The sequence below is a fragment of the Elephas maximus genome, chromosome 10 (genome assembly GCF_024166365.1).
Source record: "Elephas maximus indicus isolate mEleMax1 chromosome 10, mEleMax1 primary haplotype, whole genome shotgun sequence".
NCBI lineage: Eukaryota > Metazoa > Chordata > Mammalia > Proboscidea > Elephantidae > Elephas > Elephas maximus.
In genome coordinates, this window is record NC_064828.1 from 76,443,605 (window position 1) to 76,465,035 (window position 21,431).

General features: G+C 38.8%; 1 protein-coding gene across 9 annotated transcripts in view; it reads left to right on the forward strand.

The window, feature by feature from the left end:
• SYNE2 (spectrin repeat containing nuclear envelope protein 2) overlaps positions 1-21,431 on the forward strand; it is a 371,421-nt gene that overhangs the window by 294,386 nt on the left and 55,604 nt on the right. For all 9 annotated transcript variants that reach the window (XM_049899527.1, XM_049899530.1, XM_049899535.1 and 6 more), the window contains 13 exons: positions 564-746; positions 1,157-1,303; positions 3,385-3,561; positions 5,297-5,452; positions 9,332-9,484; positions 12,170-12,340; positions 12,871-13,001; positions 15,990-16,194; positions 16,990-17,169; positions 17,890-18,018; positions 19,433-19,587; positions 19,695-19,839; positions 20,811-20,905. In XM_049899527.1, coding sequence (XP_049755484.1) covers positions 564-746; positions 1,157-1,303; positions 3,385-3,561; positions 5,297-5,452; positions 9,332-9,484; positions 12,170-12,340; positions 12,871-13,001; positions 15,990-16,194; positions 16,990-17,169; positions 17,890-18,018; positions 19,433-19,587; positions 19,695-19,839; positions 20,811-20,905 — 2,027 coding nt within the window. The remainder of the gene's footprint in view (positions 1-563; positions 747-1,156; positions 1,304-3,384; positions 3,562-5,296; positions 5,453-9,331; positions 9,485-12,169; positions 12,341-12,870; positions 13,002-15,989; positions 16,195-16,989; positions 17,170-17,889; positions 18,019-19,432; positions 19,588-19,694; positions 19,840-20,810; positions 20,906-21,431) is intronic.

Consider the following 21,431-nt stretch of genomic DNA (forward strand, 5'->3'; position numbering starts at 1 on the left):
GAAGAAGGTATTACTTTTGCAGTAGGTGCACTCATGGAACCTTTTTGTGTTTTTCCTTAGTCTTTTTTTCTTTTATCCGTTTTTCATATTTTGTGGCTGTGGTTACTCACTGGGGTATTAAAATGTGGATATTTTTAAATACATTTGAAAAAAATCTATGCATAGGAAAGCTTTCAGATATTTTCATTAGTTTCAAATATAAAATATCATCATTAAAAAATAGTTGCATTCATTAAATATAAACTTTTGATTATATTCCATAGCCTCTTTTTAAAGTTACCTTTGAAATAATGACTTTTTTTTTTTTTAATATTAATTCACTAGATTATAAACCATTTGAGGGGCAAAAATTACCTCTTTTTTTTTTTTTTGCTGCTGTATACCTAATGCCTGAAACAGTGCCTGACACATAGTAGGAAATAAATTATTTTTTTCCACACACATTCAAATATTTGCTACGTTTAATTTTGGACTCTAACCTGTTATTCTGACATTTTAGTTTGTTTTGTCTGGGCTGTACTTTAAATTTTAAGTTTCTAAATTTTAAAACATGTCTGCATTAGGACTTTTTAAAGGAAGTTGACAAAAAGTCCTCCTTGAAGACAGCAGTTATAAGTACCGGGAACCAACTTCTTCACCTGAAAGAAGCTGATACAGCTACGCTGAGAGCTTCTTTGGCTCAATTTGAACAAAAATGGACAATGCTCATAACTCAACTTCCCGATATTCAAGAAAAACTTCACCAGGTAAGTATTTAAAGACCCAGCATTGGGAATTAGCATTCATTTGTTAGCTCAAACGGAAAACTATTTCTGAGTCAGTAATTTTCATTGACACTACCTATGTCTCTCTGGCACTGCTGAATATAGGTCTTAATTACTAGACTCTCCTCCAATGGGGTCTTTCTTAAGAGAGAAATCAGGCTTAATTACTTTATTTCCCAGCTTATCTGTGCCACTATGTTGGTTTATGTGAAGGTCATTGTCATTGTTTTGGGGTCTCGTAATTCTAAGCTTGAATGCTGCGTTTGTTTTTGTAAGTATCCTGCATAATTATGAATCAAGACCTTTTATCAAACCAGATATCATCTTTAGTGATGTCCTGATTGATTTTGTTAACTGCAGATAATTAAATGGAAATCATTTTGTCCTTGCAGCTTCAGATGGAGAAATTGCCGTCTCGTAAAGCAATCACAGAAATGATTAGGTGGATGACCAGTGTAGAGCATCAAACTGCAGATGAAGACTCTGTGCTCTCACCAAGTTCTGCATCGCAAGTTAAAAACCTTCTTCACAAGTACAAGGTAATTATACAAAAGGAGCCAGAAGTCTTTTCATGAAATATGAAGGCAAATCAGCCTGAGGGGAAATGCTAAACAAAGAGACATGTAGGATAGAATTTAGAAAAAGTAATTCTGGGAGTGGGGAAAGGGGTAGTGGATGATTCTGAAGAAATGAGCTAGTATGCTTTCTCTTGTTCTTCTGCTGAAATTCCTTCAGTAGCTCCCGTCAGCACAGAACGAAATCCAAGCCATTCACCTGCTCTGGCTTCTCTGCTTAACCCACGTAAGCCTTGGACTCTGTCTGAACCAAACAATCTGCAGCCCTCAACTGTTTCCAAGGAGCCCTGGTGGTACAGTGGTTAAAGTGCTTAGCTGCTAACCAAAGGGTCAGCGGTTCAAACCCACCAACCGCTCCGTGGGAGAAAGACGTGGCAGTCTGCTTCTGCAAAGATTATAAACTTGGAAACCCTATAGAGCTGTTCTACTCTGTCCAATAGTGTTGCTCTGAGTCAAAATCAACTTGACGGCAGTGGGTTTAACTGCTTCCGGTGCTCTCCTTCCTCCACGCTTTTGTACATGCTACACCTTGACCTGGAATGCCAGTGCCCCATTTTTTGCTGTATAGGTCCCTTTATTTATCCTTCAGGAATCAGATCTAGTATCTTCTCATTCAGAAATCCATCCCTGACTCTCTCGGCCAGATTCGGTGACGTTCCTGGATTAGATGTATCTGTGACGATATCAATAGTCCCTACGACATAGTGTTATAATTATTTGTCTGCTTACCTGGATTATCACCTAGATTGAGTTTCTTGACAGAAGAGACTCTCCTTCACCTCCTTGACCTAGCACAGCTAGCACAATACCTGACATCCAGTGGATGTTAAATAAATGTTCTTTGAGTAAGAGAACGAGTAAAGGAAAGGTAGATCTCCTTCTACAAGTAGGTATGAATGCAACTTCCCTGTGATATTTGATTTCAGGTAGATTTAACTAACATTTAACAAACCACAGAAAAACACTGATTGTGTGGCAGGTGATGTGCTAAACACTAGGAATACAGAAATGAATGAAAACCTTGGTCATTGCTTTCAAAGACCACGCAGGCTGGTGGATCTAGCCTCTGGTAGGCAGAAGGTGAATGATAAAATCACAAAGCATGATATTAGCAGAGGATTTTATTTTTTTATACCATCACATCCTAAGGTTAGTGACTAGTAGAATCTTTAAAGGTTCTCCAAGTATGTATTTTTAAAGGTTCTGGAGACCTATCACATACCACACAGTTTTCCCCATGGATGTCTCCAGAGAAGGTGCTAGAACTTTCCAGGATACAGTCCAACTTGTAACGGCCTTGATGGGGAAATGTGCTTGGCCCTGGGTGGATGTAGGGTTCCTATAGTTGTAAAGTCATCCAAACTGCTCCAGGAGGCCTGGAAGGCCTAGCCTGTCCCCAGAGGAACAGAAAGGCTGACTAAATTGCCGAAGTTCCTTAAAGGTGTTCTGGCTTTTCTGGAAGAGCCTTGAATCAGATATCTCATCCTGTTGTTCCCACAGCCATCAGGATGGCCCAGCATTCCTGTGTAGCTCTCAGGCAGTCTCTCACAGGAACCCTTTTTCAGATTCTGGGATTTAGGTTCAGATGATACAGCTACCATTCAAGGTGCTCCCTTTGGCTTTTCATTCTATATGAAAGTAGTGAGCCTATCTGTTCCCAGAAATGTATAATTCCTAAAAGAATCCCCACTCAAAGCAGACTCCTTGGGGGAGAGAGGGGTAGATAGGGAGACAAGGTAGAATGTAACTCCTGACAGGCCCCAGTTTAGACCTGGTCTTGGAATATTTGTGTGTGTGGCAATTCTGAACAAGGGAATTTTATCTAGATTCATCCAGTTCAGAACTGGAATCTATTAATAGTGCTTGATATAGTTGAGAAATAGCTGGAAGTTCTAGACTTCAAAAATACCAGTCAAGGCGACCCTCAGTTAATGGATATGAACTTGGTGCCCCCTAGAGTGCATAAGGGGAAATCCAGTTCCTCTAACCTACTTCAATCCAGGTGTTGATTTGTTTATTTTTGTTTGTTTGTTTGCTTGCTTTAGGAGTTTAGAATGGAAATGGACTATAAACAATGGATAGTTGACTTTGTTAACCAGTCATTACTGCAGTTAAGCACTTGTGACGTAGAAAGTAAGCGCTATGAAAGAACGGAATTTGCAGAGCATCTGGGAGAGATGAACCGCCAATGGCACCGGTTACATGGAACACTGAATAGAAAGGTTTGCTGTGTGTCATGTGTCATGATTTGATATGTGGTTTCCCAAAATATCACTTTCTTAAAAATTGAAGGGAAAAAAATCAGATAGTTAATTTACAGTTAAGCGTAGCAGTCATCTCAATTATAGCACCTTTATAAATTCTGTGTAGGAGCCATGGTGGCGCAGTGGTTAAGTGTTCAGGTGCTAACCAAGAGGCCTGAAGTTCAAACCCACTAGCCCCTGTGTGGGAGAAAAATGTGGCAATCTGCTGCCATCAAGATTACAGCCTTGGAAACCCTGTGGAGTAGCTCTACAGTGTCCTGTAGGGTAGCTATGAGTTGGAATCAAGTCGACAGCAACTGGTTTTTTGTTTTATAAATTCTGTGTTTTACTGTCCTCCACTGGTACACCTAAGAGAATATGAACATAGTTCTTGTATTTCTTCTGAGATTTCTTAGTGGGAAATTGAGATAGGTAAGTGAAGAGAAATTCTAGTTAAGAAGATATCAAGTATCTATCAGACTCCTAAATGGTGAGAGATTTTGACATTTTCTGTGAAAGTTGATGTTCAAAAGGAGAAAGTTATTTTGGCTTTAAAAAGATTATAAAAAGGAGAAAAGTGTGTATGGCTTTTTGGGACATTTGTTACTCTGACTCTGAAAAAATTAAGGAAGTTTATTCTTTTAAAAAATATATCAAATTACAATTGGAGAATGCATACAAACGGATTTATAGAATTAAAATCCAAGTACATGAATGAACAAAGAACATGAACAATTTACAAAAGAGAATAGTATAATTAGTAAATAAACACGGAAATGTTTCAACTTCAGTATCAGATGTTCAAAAAATAAACATGTACATTATACACTTATCACGTTAAATAAATAAGGTAAGGATAAAACTCAGAGCCGTCACACCCATTCATTGCCGATAACGGCTTCAATACCCTTTGGAAAGCATTTGGAAAATTTTAAGAACCACATAATCATCTTATCACTTAACCCAGCAACCTACCTCTTAGACATTTATCTTGAGTAGATAGTCCTTCAAAAAGGCAAATAAATGCACATGAAGTGTTCAGCACTATTTATACTGGTGGAAAATGTAGAATGCCTTGATTTCCAACTATGGGTGAATAATCAAACTGTATTCATTTGATGAAATAATCAGCCAGCCTTTTAAAATTAATGTAAAACCTAAGTCATGACACAGGGGACTTATGGCGTAAACAAAAAAAGAATATAAAATTTTGTATATACTATGAGTGTAACCACATAAAAATTGTACATATAAGAAATGAAAAGAATCACAGACATTAAAAACAATGATTATTAAATTGATAGAAGTATTTGTGATTTTTTAAAATATATATTGACATAAATTTTTATGTGGCTAATGAAACTCTGAGGAAAGGAAATTTTGTAAAGCTTTACATGTATTAATAGGTGATACAATGAAAAAATACTGACTACCATTAACATAATTTTATTTTTTACGGATTTTATGGAACCCCAAAGCAGCCAGCTTTCTGAGCATATTAGCTTTCATTTTTAAATGTTAGGTGTTTCTAAGGGAATTTTTATTCTATTTCCTGATTCATAAATCTTTATTCCAGAAGTTACTGGGAAATCTTATTAGAAATATTAGACTTTTAAAAAACCAAAATTTTCCTTTCAAAAATAATCTATCGTGACATTTACATTTTAACGCATGTGGTCTGAAATAAGGAACTTTTGTTAATCATAATTTGTAGATACAACATTTCGAACAACTTTTGGAAAGCATCACTGACAATGAAAACAAAATACAGATCCTGAACAACTGGATGGAGGTGCAAGAAGAGAGACTGAAAACTTTACAAAAACCTGGAAGTGTGATCTCAGTCCAGAAGACCCTCCTGGACTGTCAGGTAAGAGGGATACAGTATCTCACCCAAGTCAGCTGGGTTGTGTTAGTCACCACCAGTGCCAGAAAGTTCCCTGGGTGACAGAAATTGTTTGTGCTCAACTACTAACCTAAAGGCTGGTGGTTCATATCCACCCAGCAGCGCTACAGAGAACCTAGTGATCTGCTTCCATAAAGATTAAAAAAAAAAAAAAAAATGCTTCCATAAAGATTACAGCTAAGAAAGCTCTATGGAGCAGCTCTATTCTGTAATATATGGGGTCACCATGAGTCAGAATTGACCCGATGGCAGTGGGTTTTGTTTTGTTTTTTATTCATTCCCAAAGAGGAGACAAAGCTGCTGTGGTTTGGGGTTAGTCTCCTCTAAACCCCCATCTAATTACTTTAATTTTTAAGTAAATTAGATAATTATCCATGGATTTTACAAAATCGCAAGAGTTTTTTATGATAAACAGGAGAAGGTATTTTCCTAATTATTATTGTTCTTAAATGGCTTGGATGTTACCCCTGAAAAAAACAATGTTCAAAGGGAATTTTGATGTAGGTACTTTCCAATTATTGTGTTTTGTATTATTTTACCCAATATTTACAAAATCACTGTGAAGTTTCCATTATTTTTATCATTTCATTCTGTTTCTCCAGAGGAAAATATTTTTCCTCTACCCAATGCAAATTATGTTTTAAAAGGACAACTTTTCTCGTGGAACCACTGTCTGAGTCACATTTGGGCTTGAGGATGTTGGCTGTACCCTTTTTTTATCCTGCTATCATTTGCCAGGTCACCTAGTTTTTGAGAAGTCCTCTTCTCTCAGCTGGAGGTCGGTTCTCTTCAACTACTGACCTAACTGTGTCACTTCCTGTTCAAAACACTTCTGCTCTCCCCATAGCTGCTTTTGCACCTACTATAGGGAGGCACCATGCTTGTCACTGTCAGGCTTGTCACTGTCAGGGATGCGAAGTCAGTTCTACTTAGAAGGAGGTTACAGACTAATACTGGACACAAAATGTGACAGTAACACCACGGTAGGAGATCTTTTCAAATGATTGTATTCCATTATCTACCTACCCACTAGCCACCTCCACTGTGGAACTCTTATAGCCACCTCAGATTCAGTCACCACCTACATTCCACAACACAGTGCTCCACCATCCCCCAACCAGCCACCTTTACTAGAAACCGAGGAGTTCTGTTTATCCTGTCCTCTATCTCCAGTTACTAGCTGCTCTTGTTGTGTGCTGTCAAGTTGATTTTCATCACATAGCAACCACTTATGACAGAGTAGAACTGCCCCATAGGGTTTTCTAGGCTGTAATCTTTATGGAATTAGATCGCCAGGGCTGTGTCCCAAGTAGGTGCTCTCAGTTTACTCCTTACTATCTTGTCAGTCTATCCCAGTCAAAACTGGCTTAATTCAGGCCACTCTCAGGCCTGTCTTATTGCAGCAGCCTTCCCACCAGTCTTTCTGCCTCTAGTCTGTTTCCCTCCACTTCATTCTCTACGTGGCCACAGAGCAGGAAAAAGAAACTTAAGGACAGCTTCATTCTGTATGTGTGTTCATGTGCTGTTATTGCTACAGTTACTGTTTATGCTTCGTTTTTGTTTTTTTGTGTATGTTTGTTTGCTTCTTTCTCTCAGCATGCTCTACTCTGATCTGTTTTCCCTTCATTGTAGAGAAAATATAATAACTTCGGGAGTGACCTGAAGGCTTCCAGCATGTGGTAGTTTGGTATTTTGTTGGGGCTGAATTATAATACCACACTGTGAGACTAGCTGAGGGAGCTAGTCCCTCACCAGGGTTTAAACCCAGCCACCTGCCCAGCAACTGAGTGTTTGCAAGGTTCTCATGTCCCTTTTCTTAGGAGCACACAGTGATTCTTGTGAGGATTTAAAAAAAAAAAACTGCATTTCTTGTGAAAAACAACTTTCAAGAAAGAAAGAAAATTAAGCAGGGAAGGGCCGTTAACTTGAGACTGTGCATTCAAAACATGTTTCTGTCCTGGGGGACATCTAATGAATTGGTGTAACATAGTTCATAAAGAAAACATTCTACATCCTACTTCATTGAGTAGCATCTGGAGTCTTAAAAGCTTACAAGTGGCCATCTAAGATACAACTATTAGTCTTTTTCCATCCGGAGTGAAGGAGATTGAAGAAAAACAAAGACTCAAAGGACCAATTAGTCCAGAGGACTAATGGACCACAGGAGCCACAGCCTCCACCATCCTGAGACCAGAAGAACTAGATGGTGCCCAGCTACCACCACCGACTACTCTGACCAGGATCACAATAGAAGGTCTGGTTAGAGTGGTGCAGGGGGGAATGTAGAACAAAATTCAAATTGATGAAAAAGACAAGATTTACTGCTCCGAGAGAAACTGGAGGAAGCCCTGAGACTGTGGTCCTTGGACACCCTTCTAACTTGGAACTGAAGCCATTCCCAGAGATCACCTTTCAGCCAAATAATAGGCCTATAAATAAACAACAACACATACGAGTTAAGTGTTCCTTAAGACAGTCATCTACATGAGACCAAAAGGACAATATATGCCCAAAAGCAAAGATGAGAAGGCAGGAAAATTGGACTAATGGAAATGGGGAACTCAGGGTGGTAATGGGGAGAGTGCTGACACATTCCAGGGAGTGCGCCTGTGTCATGGAACAATTTGTGTATAAACTATTGAATGGGAAACTAATTTGCTTTGTAAACCTTCACCTAAAGCACAATTAAAAAAAAAAAAGTGTCTGGATGGAAATGTGATACTGAAGAAAACGTATACAAATACTTCCCCAAATTTTAAAGTCAGAGATTTGAGAGGAATTCAAAATTCATCTTATCGGAATGCCAGAGGTCTTTTGTATTTCCCAAGTTTTCTCTAATAAGTTTATAATTTCTTAATAATAAAAAAAAAAAAAACTTTTTTCCAAAATGGATTTCCATCCCAGTCCTGAGAAGGGCAGCTTAACCTTCCTTCCTCAATGAAGAGTGGTGACGTTGCTGCGATCCCACTTATCTCTGTTTCCAGACTCTTGGCTCCATGTTCTCCTTCTTTGAAGAGGGCTCATACAGAGGACATCTTTTTCAGAAGCCAGGTTGCAGTGCCTTTTATGACTGAATTAATAGACTCAGAGAGGGGAAAGGTATATTAAAGCAGCTTGTGCTATTACTGACACTGAACTACCAATAATTATATTTCCTACATATGCTACTTTGGAACCCCAGGGTGGTGAAAATGGTGAATGTGCTCAGCTGCTAACCAAAAGGTTTAGAGGTTCAAGTCTACCTAGCAATGCCTTGGAAGAAAGGCCTGGTGATCTGCTTCTGAAAAATCAACTGTTAAAAACCTTAGGGAGGACAGCCTGGTGATCTGCTTCTGAAAAATCAACTGTTAAAAACCTTAGGGAGGACAGTTCTACTCCAACACACATGAGGTTGCCTTGAGTCAAAATTGATTCCATAGCTAGTTTTTTTTTTTTTTATGGTTTGAAAAACACCTTCCTGTTGCAGTGATTTCATTTGAGTTCTAAGCTAAGGGTAACATGGGGTGTCAACACTATTTTCCAAATGAGAAAATAGAAACTCGGATTAGATGACTTATGCTTGGTCAAGCATCTCGTACAGGGCAGATGTGGGATGGGGTCCAGATCTTCAGGGTTCTTACTACCATGCCATGATGGCAAGGACTTGTTGCCTACATTCTCCTAAGATCTACAGCCGTGTAATTTAGAATAGAATTAACAGTATGTCATGATTAAAATGACGTAATGCTATTTAATTATATATCCTAGTGGTGTTTTTGCTTGAAAATGAAGAACTGCCTTCTCTTTTACTTTATTGTTTTCTCATATTGTGCATATGAAAACCTTTTTACTTTGCTCTTCCAGGATATAGAAAATCAACTTGCAATTAAATCCAAAGCCCTGGATGAGCTGAGACAAAGTTCCCTGACTCTGGAGAGCGGCACAATGCCGTTACTAGAAGATACAGCATCTGCAATTGACGATTTATTTCAAAAGAGGAACAGTGTTATCAATCAGGTAGTAGAATTCATTTCAAGTGTACTATTTCTCTCTCTCTAGCCTTCCTGTGTTTTGTTGTTGTTAGTGGTATTTTCTCATGGAGTTGCACAACTATATGAATATACTAAAAAACATTAAATTGCATACTTTCAATTCAAAAAAATAAAAAAGCTTTTATTATAGAATTATGCTGAGGTCACAAGACTTGGATCATCCACCTATAAGCTGTCCAGGGTCCAGTGTTTAAGAGCAAAGGTTTTATAGTCTCTGCCTAAATAAAGATCCTGGCTGTACCATTTTCTATCTGTGTCCTTGGGCAGGCTACTTGGTTGTTTAGCCTCTGTAAGCTTCAATTTCCTGTTCTGTAAAATGGGGATAATAATATTTATTTCTGCCTTAGTAGCAATGCCTGTATGGTACTCAATAAATGGTGCCCTACTGCCTGATCCCAGTACTAACATTTTGAAAATATTCCTCTTTCTTGTTTCTAGTGTAGTGAATGATGTTTAATGATTTTCTTACTCTTTGCCGCAAACCATATGAACCATTTCTTCTCTATGAAGCTGTAATATTATAAGGGGTTACCCTTAAGAGCATAGACAGTACACCAACTTAATGTGTAGCAACCAAGAAAACCTTGTGCAGCGTGAGCCATGGCAGTGTTTCCTTGGATGGCATGTGCCTGTAGGTATTGGGATGATTTGGTACTTTTGCGGCGGAATTATCTCTGCTACCCCGATAGGACCCAGCATCTGAGGGGTACGTCTATGGGGAATTCCCTCTCTGCCTTCCTTCTTTCCTCTCTTTTATTCCGAGTCTTTATGACTCAGGTTTTTGTTTGTTTTTTGATGAGTCGTCTAACCGTTATAAAGATAAAAATATTTCGATCATTTTGGCTAACATAATTACCTGTAAACAACCAACATTTTAGCATCCCAGTTTGTTTTTTATCTGTCGCTGTTTGGGCCAGGGATTGAGGAAGCTTCCCCATCGTCGGATGAGCCATTGCCCCGTAAGTTATTTAGCAGAGAAGAGAGGGCCTGAATGCAAGACTGTATCATTACACCCAAAACTGTCTTGTCGCACCACACATAGAGAAGTCCAATTGGTACAACATAGTGATGGCACTCTACTCTACTCAGATCTTTTTTTTTTTTTTTAGTGAGCTATAAATTCACCTTTTTAAAGTGTATAACTCAGTGGTTTTTAATATATTCACAAAGTTTTGTAACCATCACCACTGTTTAATTCCAGAGTATTTTATCACCCCCAAAAGAAACGCCATGCCCATTAACTGTCACTCCCCATTCTCCTACTTTCCCTAGCCTTTGTCAGCTACTGATCTTACTTTCTTTCTCTATGGACTAGCCATCCTGGACGATTCATATAAATGGAATCATCAATATGTGGCCTTTTGTGACTGACTTCTTTCATGTACCACAAAGTTTTCAAGGTTCATCCATGCAGTAGCATGTATCAGTACTTCATTCCTTTTTATGGCTGAATAATATTCCACCATATGGATATACCACATTTTGTTTATCTGTTCATTGGTTGATGGACCTTTGGGTCGTTTCCACTTTTTGGCTGTTATGAATAATGCTCCCATGATTCATGTACAAGTTTTTGGTGTAGACGTGTGTCTTCATTTTTCTTGGATAGATAGCCAGGAGTGGAATTGCTGTGTCACATGATATCACATGATAACTCTATGTTTAACTTTTTAAGGAACTTTGAGGCCATTTTCTAAAATGGCTGCACCATTTTACATTTCACCAATGGTTGAATTTCTCCACATCCTCACCAATACATTACTATCTGTCTTTTTTATTATAGCCGTCCAGTTGGGTGTGGAGTGGTATCTCATTGTGGTTTTGATTTGCATTTCCCTAATGACTAATGTGCTTTTTGGCCATTTGTGTATCTTCTTTGGAGAAATGTCTGCTCAAGGCCTTTGCCCATTTTTTAATTGGATTGTTTGCCCTTTTTTGTTGAGTTATAAGAGTTCTTTACATATTCTGGATAGTATCTGAGATCATTTTAAATGGGTAAAAAAAATGCTTCAACTTCTACTCTTTCATGATTATCAGAGGATACTAATGGGTAAAACATGCCCACTGTTGCAATTCCTCCTACTTTGCACTTGCCCATCATTTTGGCACATGTTCATCTCCAGGTTGTGCCTGCCCTGCAGTAGTAATCAGATTTAAGTGCTCGGTAACATTAATAGCGTATTTTATAACGCTTTATGGCTTTCATAACATTTTCACCAACATTATCTTATTTATTGTTTCACTTATTGTCTCCATTTTGTGGATGAAAAAACAGACTCAGGGGTGAAATAAATTGCTCAAGGTCAGAAAACAAGTAGGTTGTAACTGAAATGTGCACTCACGGCCTCCCAGTCCTTGCTGGTTTTCTTTCCCCGGGCCGTGCCTCCCTCGTGATGTCTCTCGGTGCCCATTCTTTAGGTCTTATGGCCTTTTCTCATTCATTCATGTGAAAACTTAGCCTTCTCTGGTGTGTCGTGGTGCATTGGCCTACTCTTCCCACCTCTAATTAGTTGCCAAAGATCTTCCAATATTCTTATATTTGAATGCCTAAACTGAATGCAATGGAAGAGTCACTGGAAGGAAAAAAATTTTTTTTGAGAAAGAATGTCTTCTCAATGATTTTCGTAAATTGTTTCTACTTTTCCTGTAGGTCAATCAGCTCAAAACCTCCATGCAGTCAGTTTTACAGGAGTGGAAAATTTATGATAAACTCTTTGATGAAGTGAATATGATGACAGTCCGATTCTGGTACTGCCTGGAACACAGCAAGCCTGTGGTTTTGTCATTGGAGGCCTTGAGATGCCAGGTGCAGACCCTTCAGGTACATTAACCAGAGCCTGGTACAGCGCATCATTGGCAGAAGATTCAGAATGGAAGCAAGCACAGTAATGGACACATTTGCTTCTGTCCTTGCCACAGGGAAGCATCAAACAGTATTTTAAACAGTAGCATCAAAATTATGACTTGAAATTCCAAAACAAGCTGAAGGAGTGACATGAGCTAAATGAGCGAAACTTTGTAAAACTATACATCAAATTTTCTTCATTTTTCATAGCCATTATTTCATAATTTAGAGCTTTAGGTTTTTTTTTTTTTTTTGCTGCATTGTTTTGTTTTTGGAGGGAGTTATTTTAGAATGTCATTTTTATGGTCTAGCCTCAAACAAGGAATGATTTCTTAGTTGTTTTCCTCTTCACATTGCTTATAGTTTATCACTCTTCTATTAAAGCTTGAGTGTTATGTTATTGTTATATAATTGTTATTGTTATGTAATAGCAAGTGTTGAGAAGCTGCCTTCTCTGGAAGTAGCCAGACCATTTTGAAACTAACATTCCTGCTTTGTTCTCTTAGGCTCTTCAAGATGAAGCTGAGAGCAGTGAAGGAAGTTGGGAGAAACTCCAAGAGGTTATTGGTAAACTGAAAAATTCCTGCCCCTCAGTTGCTGAAATAATTGAAGAGAAATGCCAAGATACCTATACAAGGTACTCTGAAGATAACAATTTGAATTGTTGTTGTTGTTGTGTGCCATTGAGTTGATTCTAACTCATAGCAACCCTATAGGACAAAGTAGAGCTGCCCCATAGGGTGTCCTAGGCTATAATCTTTACAAGAGCAGATCACCAGGTGTTTTTTCTCTGCAGAGTCACTGGTGGGTTTGAACCTCTGACCTTTGGTTAGCAGCCAAGCACTTAAGCATTGCATCACCAGGGCTTCTTAACAATTTGAACAATAGATCAGATATCTTTATTTTATTGACACGTGGTGAATGAGGTGACATAGGCTTTATAAATTCTTACCTTCCTTATCATATAAAGTGACTAGTTTCATACTACAGGCAATCCCCAGATTACAACCAAGTTCTGTTCCTGGGTCTGTCTTTAAGTCGAATTTGTACATAAGTTGGAACAGTTAGGTACAGTTCATATCTAAAGTCAATCAAACGTTTGTCTTAGTGTATAGTATATAGTGTACTTTTCTATGCATAAAAAAACATTAAATAAACACTTCCAGATACACTGAAGCATCTTTAACGTGATAATAATAATAATGTTTTGATGCGCATCATAAAGTAGCACCCATTTGTTATTATAAACCGTTGTGTGTACCTCCAATTTTTAATATAATAGGCTTCCTAGAGGTTGGTTCATAACCTCAGGTTGTATGTAAGTCAGACGTTCGTAACGCGGGGACTGCCTGTATCCTAGTTTCTTCTGCTTTGAAGGATCTAGTCCATGTAAGATTCAAGGTTGTGAGGGCTATTGTCTGCCTCTTATAAACATTTGGTATGACCAACCCAGAAATGACCTGATTATAGTCCCAGGGTAGCCACTTTCAGGGCATAGACTAAATGCCCCATGCCATCCTCAGGGACACCAAAATTGGGGGCAGAAACACATGAAGGGTGGCATCAGATGGGCAAATCCATGGAAGCATGCAGCATCACTGGAAACATCATAAGATGGAAAAGAGAGGATGTTAGAAGACCCCTCAGGGAGGCGATTGGTGTGTTTGGAAGGAATTCCATGAACTGCTTCTTGTGGAATAGGAAATGTTCTTCCATGAAGGGAGGCCCTGGTGAATTGCAAAGTGTTTACCTTGCTGAATGGGATTTGAAAGTCAGGACTAGAGCTGGTTTGCTGCAGATAGTAATGAGGAGGTTAAGTCACTTTCAGAGTCCTTCTCACCCTCCCTCCAAGGAGAGTCAGCCTCTCCTGTAAATCAACTTCGAACAAAGTGTTAAAGGGACATCAAATTATGTACCCTGCTGTGGCATCCTCAGGTCTTGATCTAGTCTTGAGTAGAAGAGGGGGAGGAAGGAGGATAAGGAGGAATATAGAAGTATATCTGATTCCACATACAGTATTGAGGGCTGCCCTCAAAACATATGGGGGTGCAGTTTGCTATTAAACAAACTCAGTTGTACACTCACTGCACTTATACATCAATTGTTGGCAAAAAAAAAAAAATTACATTGGAAGGCATGTTGCAAAAGGACTACAGAAAATAGCACTAACATGCTAACAATAGTTATCTTTAGATTAAGAAATGACAGGTGGTTTTTAAAATTTTCTCTTTTATATAATTTTTTAGATACAGATATATACATATATATGTGTATGCAAATAAACATGTTTTCTAATGCACATACATTGAATTTATAATTAGGAAAAATCTTGTAAAAAAAGTTAGTGCCGATAAGTGCTTTTTTTTTAAGATATAAAAGTAAATAATTGTGCCATTTTTACCTTTTTCACCATTTAGCAAAGTTGAGGATATTGTGAAACAAGCATTCTCCTGTGCTTCATGTCAGAATGGAAATATTAAAATGCTTTCAGTGAGAAGGACACAGAAAATACAGGGTGCAGAGAAGGAGTGTGTTGTCTCATTGTAAGGAGAACAAGCAAATAGGTTCACATGACAATGTGTGTGTAAGTCTTTTGTAAGAGACACTGACTTGAATTGTAAGCTTTTACTTAAAGCACCATAAAAAAATAAATAAAAGCAAAATGCTTTCAGAAGGTAATTTGACAATGGATATGAATAGCCTTATAAATGTTTAAATATTTATATTCTTGGACCCAGTAATTCTTTCCAAAATATAAGACTAAAAATTTAAAATATATTAAAATTTTTTGCACAAAGGTGTATCTGAGCATTATATAAAACTTCAAAAATTGTGAACTGTTTAAAAATCTATACTAAACAAAAATTGGGTAGATAAACTAAATTTTAAAAAAGACCACTATATGCAGCCATTTAAAATTAAGTGTACTTGTCTTCTATTAATAACATGGGAAATGTATTGTTAAAAATTTAAATGGGGGAAGACAAGATACTATAGTCTGTATGAGACATAAAGTCAATTTTCTTTTCTTTTCACTTTTACATAAGGAAAATATTGCTTTTCTAATTAGAAAATCTGTGTTATTTGACATAAATACAATTGGTTAATGCTCCCAGCTGCTATCTGAAAGGTTGGAGGGTCAAGTCTGCCTAGAGGCATCTCAGAAGAAGTCTTGGCATTCTGCTTCTAAAAATCAGCCATTGAAAACCCTATGGAGCAAAGTTCTACTGTGACACACATGGGTCACCATGAGTTGGAATCGACTGGATGGGAATTTGTTTATTTAAAGATGTACTTTTTTTTATGTAAATTAGGAGCCTTTCTCATGCAGAGAAGTTTTCATCAGGCATACAGTTTAATGCTTTCCTCACCTTTGCCAATGAAGCACTCATGATACCATAGATATTTGTTGCCATTTACAAACTTTGTAGATTCTGGTGAGTATTAGAAAGTGAATTAAATAGCCTAATTTGGACTTCAGTTTATATAATGGTGATGCCATTATTTAAAGAAAGAAAGAAGTTAACAGTGGCATCTTAGCGATTCATCGGCTGGTAAGTCCTGGTGCTTTTGCTACAAGGGAGAGGATGGAATGATGGTGCTGTTGTTCCTTTTGCACTAACAGGTGGACCCAAGTCAACCAAGCCATCTCAGATGAGTTGCAGAAGGCCCAGAGTCTGCTGCAACTCTGGAAGGCGTATGGCAGTGCTCACGCTGAAGCCACAGCAAGGCTGGAGCAGCAGGAAGCCAAGTATCAACAGCTTGCAAGTATCAGCATGTCTGGAAACAACTTGGCAGAAATCCTGACCCCAGCCCTGCACGACATAAAGGTGAGTGCAAAGCTCATCAGGAAAACCAAGGCCAACTCACCCAAACAGACAGGGCCAGTGAAGGATGGGCATGACGCAAGGACTAGGCAGACCACAGGGACAGGGAAATCAGTCAGGACAGGTGCCAAAAGCAGGCCATCTAGGACATAAGCAAGGCCATGATGCTTGAGGTTGGGAGGACCAGATGGCAGAGGAGAGCTCCAAACAGCATGTAGCTGGGTCAGGGAGATCGGACACCACCTCATTCCAGTCTGCCTGTAGCAGTTCCACCTCTTAAGCCAAAGCCTGATAGCCGGTTTATCAACTGAGTGTGATCCTCTAAGAAAAAAAAAAAAAAAACCATGACTAGAAATCTCACTCCCATTGTATTCCCAGAATAGCTGTAAAGTCAGTTTAATAAATGAGGCTTTACAGCCTCTGCGAATGAATCAGCTTATATTAGAAAGTCTCAGACGGGACAGTTTTGCATTGATTCTTGAAATGGTATTAAAGTGTTAGGTGATTAGAAATTTAGAACACCTGACTCTACCCAGTCTATAAATTAGAGATCTCAACTCTGTTGATCACTGGTGAGTTCCAGCTCTGAACTGACAGATTTCAGGACGTAGTACCAGGGTGTACATCATATAAAGAAAACCTAGCTTTTTCAGTGCTTTTAAATAAACAATAACAACAAAAAGCCACAAACACAATTTCAGGTCAAAAATTCTCCTAGGTGTCATTGGAGTGGCAGGGAGAGGGGAATTGTGATGTGACGGAGGAGGGAGTGTCTCACGATGACTTTTTCCTCTCCAGGAGCTCCAGCATGATGTGCAGAAAACAAAAGAAGCACTTCTTCAAAATGCCGCTCTTCTGGAGCGACTCCCAACCTCCGCAGAGTCCAGCCCCGACGTGCTCCTCTCTGGTCAATCGCACTCCCTCCAAAGGGCTTCTTATTTGGAGAAGATGCTGCTTGTGAAAGGAAATGAATTTGAGGTTCATCTTCTTGTTTTTCCATTCACATTGTATTTTGCGACATTTGTGCAGTGCCCTCAGTCCCTTGGATTCTGTGAAGTAATTAATCTGTGCATTGTGGACCTGCTTCCTAGGGAAACTAGACAGCAGAGCTGCCCGGAACATATCTGCCATTTGACATGATTCGTTTCGATCCCATGGCTGATTGGCAGATCTTAAAAAACCCTTCCTTCTTTATGGAACATGTTAGCTTAAAACGTGATACATTATCTTTCATACTCTGTTCAGATCTCACAGTTATTTGGCTCTCCAAGTGAACCGACTGAGTCATAGAAGTAGCTGCTTCAAGCATAGCCATGTGTTGTGGTGTTTATTCACTTTTTGAAAAGCTTTTTGTAGCTGAGCTGTCACAGAGCTAGGTAGAAGGCTGTGGAGCTCCAACAGGAAGTCTCAGTACCAACAGGGGGAAGAATTAACCGAGGGAGCAGAGTAGTCACTGATGATCCTCTGCAGGACCCCTCAAGCAGGCAATCAATCCGTTCATCCTCTGAAGGCTCAGTGCTTTGCCAGAGGCACAAAGTGAAAACCAGAGTTTTCATCCCCGAATGTTCAAGATAATAATGAGATGCTGGGGGTTGAAAAACAACGTGAGCTTTCATCAGCTCCCGAGACTAGACTGTGCTTAATTCTGTTATGTATGCACAGGAAAAATGCTTCTAATGACAATTTTTCGTGTTCTAGTTTGTTCTCTCACAGTTTAAGGATTTTGAAGACCACTTGGAATCTCTAAAAGGTCTTATTATGCATGAAGAAGAGAACTTGGATAAACTCTACCAGCAAGAAAAGGAAGAAAACTTTGACTCAATCCTGGTATTGCCAACTTTTGTCTTTCCTAGTCTTAGAATCACCATAGGATAAAAAAAATAGGCTAATTACTGTCACCTTGTAGAATTTATTTGCGTCCTAACTAACTTTTGAGCACAGTGATTTATATGCATGCCTTCTTACACTGTTTTTCCTAAGGCCTAGAAAAGTATAACAGCATAGGAAACTGTTTCAGTAATATGCCACAATAATTTTTAGTAAATTTTTTTTTTTTTATCTTGATGTCTTTACTCATTAGCTTCAGTGGTTGTTGTGATTGATTAAATTTTTCTGGTTAGTTGAAGATCAAAAGTAAGATACTCTATTAAGATTATATTAGTTTTCTTTATTACCTTAATAAATTTAGTATAAGTGAATTAAAGAATTGTGGGTCTTGCAACTCTTAATGATCAGTATTCGTAGCCTAGATTAGGAGTCAGTGAAATATGGCCTACAGTCCAAATCCAGGCTGTGACCTGTTTTTATAAATAAAGTTTTATTTGAACACGGGCACGCCTATTCATTAACTTATTGTCTACAGAAGTTTTCATACTGTAAGGGCAGAGTTGGATAGTTGCAAGAGACCATATGGCCCACAAAGCCTAAAATATTTATAATCTGGCCATTTATAGAAAAAGTTTGCTAACCCTGACCTAGAATAGTATAGCAGAGTTTTATAGTGATAACATGAACATTATGAAGGATATTTGCTTAACATAGCGTTGACCAAGAAGCTGCCCCTAGAATAAACTTTTGATGCATTTCCTTTCTTATGATTTCATGTTCTACCAAAATATGGGAACCACATGGGAAACCCTGGTGGCGTAGTGGTTAAGTGCTATGGCTGCTAACCAACAGGTTGGCAGTTCAAATCCGCCAGGCACTCCTTGGGAACTCTATGGGGCAGTTCTACTCTGTCCTATAGTGTCACTACGAGTCAGAACCGACTCAACGGCACTGCGTTTGGTTTTTTTTGGTTTTTATGCTTTGCCGAGGTTATTTTAAGGATTAAGTTTTCATTTGATTTGTAGATAAACCACATGACTTGTTAAAGGTCAACTTGGTGGGATTTGTTAAAGGTCAACTAAATGGGATTTGAAGGTCCAGAATTGGTCTTTTTTTTTTTTATCTTTCTCAAAGACAAAATCTGAGCTCACTTTTCCTTTCCTGGCCTATTTAGGCACTGGCTCTGTGTGCAGCTTGGGTTCTAGAAAAGGCACAGGATTGAGAGACCTGGGTGCTAGATTCAGCTTTGCCACTAACTGGCAACTTGATCATGGGCAAAGCATTTATCTCTTTAGGCTTCAGTTACCTCTCATCTTTGAGATCAGGGGTGGCCTACAGGATCTCTGTGTCCTTTTCATCATCAGGATATCTTACCAGCATCCAAAAATCTGGAGTTTAATTTTTTTTTAAATAGAATCATGTGCTGGCACTGACAGCCCAGTCACCTGATATTGAACGTTTGAATGAAGTCAGCCTCAAGCTGCCACTTAGTGACATAGCTGTAAAGACATTACAAAATATGAACCGGCAGTGGATCCGGGCCACAGCGACAGCGCTGGAACGCAGCAGGTCAGAGCACCCCTTCTTTATCATTCTGTTTCAGTTAAGGTAAAGTGAATGGCTTGAGGTTGGCAATGCCATTCTTATGTGGCTCTTTTGTTTTTAAACCTTTGTAGTGAGCTTCAGGGAATTGGATTGAATGAAAAGTTTCTTTATTGTTGTGAAAAATGGGTCCAGCTTCTGGACAAGATAGAAGAAATGCTGAAAGTGAACATGGCCAGCAATCTTCAAGCTCTCCTGGAACAGCAGAAATCCTATGCGGTATACCTGTGCTGCCTCCCACCCTTGCACCCCTCAGTCTGGGACAGGAGTCAGGGAGAGATGAATTTAAAATACAGAGAGTACCTATCAATCTCAAAATACAGAATATATGTCATGAAGCAAATACAGTTGTCACCTGATCACTTGTAAAATTCTCACATGTCGTAAATTCTGTATTTTGTTCTCTTGCTCTGTTTTAATAGTGACAGCACTCCTACGTTTTCTGCAGTAAATGGAGACTTTTAGCACAATTTTGCTTCCACAGAGTAAAAACGTTATATATACACCACTTTACCAAAAGCATGTTAAAATACTCCAGCTCACCTTTGCATTTTCACTGATAAATTCTCTAAAACATTGGAGCGCACCTGGCATCAGAATAATTCCAGCATTAATAATTTTACAAAGTGTCACCCCCCCCCCCATACTTGTGCTGGTGTATGTTTGGAAATAGTTCCTGGTGGTCAAGGGCAGATCCTGCATTTCAAAAGTGTGCGTGATCAGCTCACTGTAACTTTTTATGTAACCTATTTAAGTTTGGATTGCGCCACTAAGATCAGTCAATGACAATGAAATCCACCCAGCCAAAAAACTGGGTGGCCTCAAGTAAATTACTAAACCTCTTTACACTTTAGCTTCCTCCTCTGTCAGATGGATATAATAATAGTACTTAAGTCCTATGGTTAAGGAGTAAATGAGATAAGCATACATTACACAATGCCTAGCAAATTGTGGAAGAAGTGAATGGTACCTGCTATTATAATTAGACATAGTTATTATAACTTTTAAGACTATATTCATAGGTAATGTTGATGTGATGGGTGAGCATTTTTGGTAGTTAGGCTCAAATACTTTGGAAATGAATCATGTCATATATCCTCTGTGAGCTTAGGTGTTAGTAGGAAATAGAACTTTCTTATTCATAAAATGAATTATATTAGCTAGTGTTTTATATCTTGATGTATCTGCAGATGTTAGAAGCTGAAGTTTCTATAAACCAGACAATTGCTGACTCTTTTGTCACCCAGTCCTTACAACTCCTGAACACAGCAGAAGTAGAGAAGAGGTAAGTTGTCCAGGTGTATGATGGTTGTAGGTATACGGAGTGTACTGCGGTTGGGGCAGGCCTTCCACTATGCAACTTGACTATGTCAGCTCCAACCGCATACTAGTTAATCAACCACAATGGGACCAGTCTTCTGACTCTGTGTCAGGACAGAGTCTTGCTATGTGGCCATTAAAACATCAGCGGCACTTTTCCCAAAGTTGGGTAGTGGACAGGCTTAGCAGAAGCTTTTGCAAATACCCTCTTGCCACATACAGTTATCTGAGTTCTAACCCCAAGTGATTTTTCTGTGATATGTGTTCCTGTCTTCTCTTTCCCTCATGATGTTTTGCTTTTTAAAAAATAATTTTTGAAGTACTTCTGTTCCCAGCAGGTAGCTATGTCACGGTTGTGAAAGAAGGAGTTTCTCTCTGTACTACATTCACGGGGTTGGGGTCACAAGGCAGAGCCCTTTAGCCTAGCCTGGCAGCTGTAACTGAACCTGCTTGTGCAACTGGCAGACAGAGCCTCGAGGTGGCCTCACTTC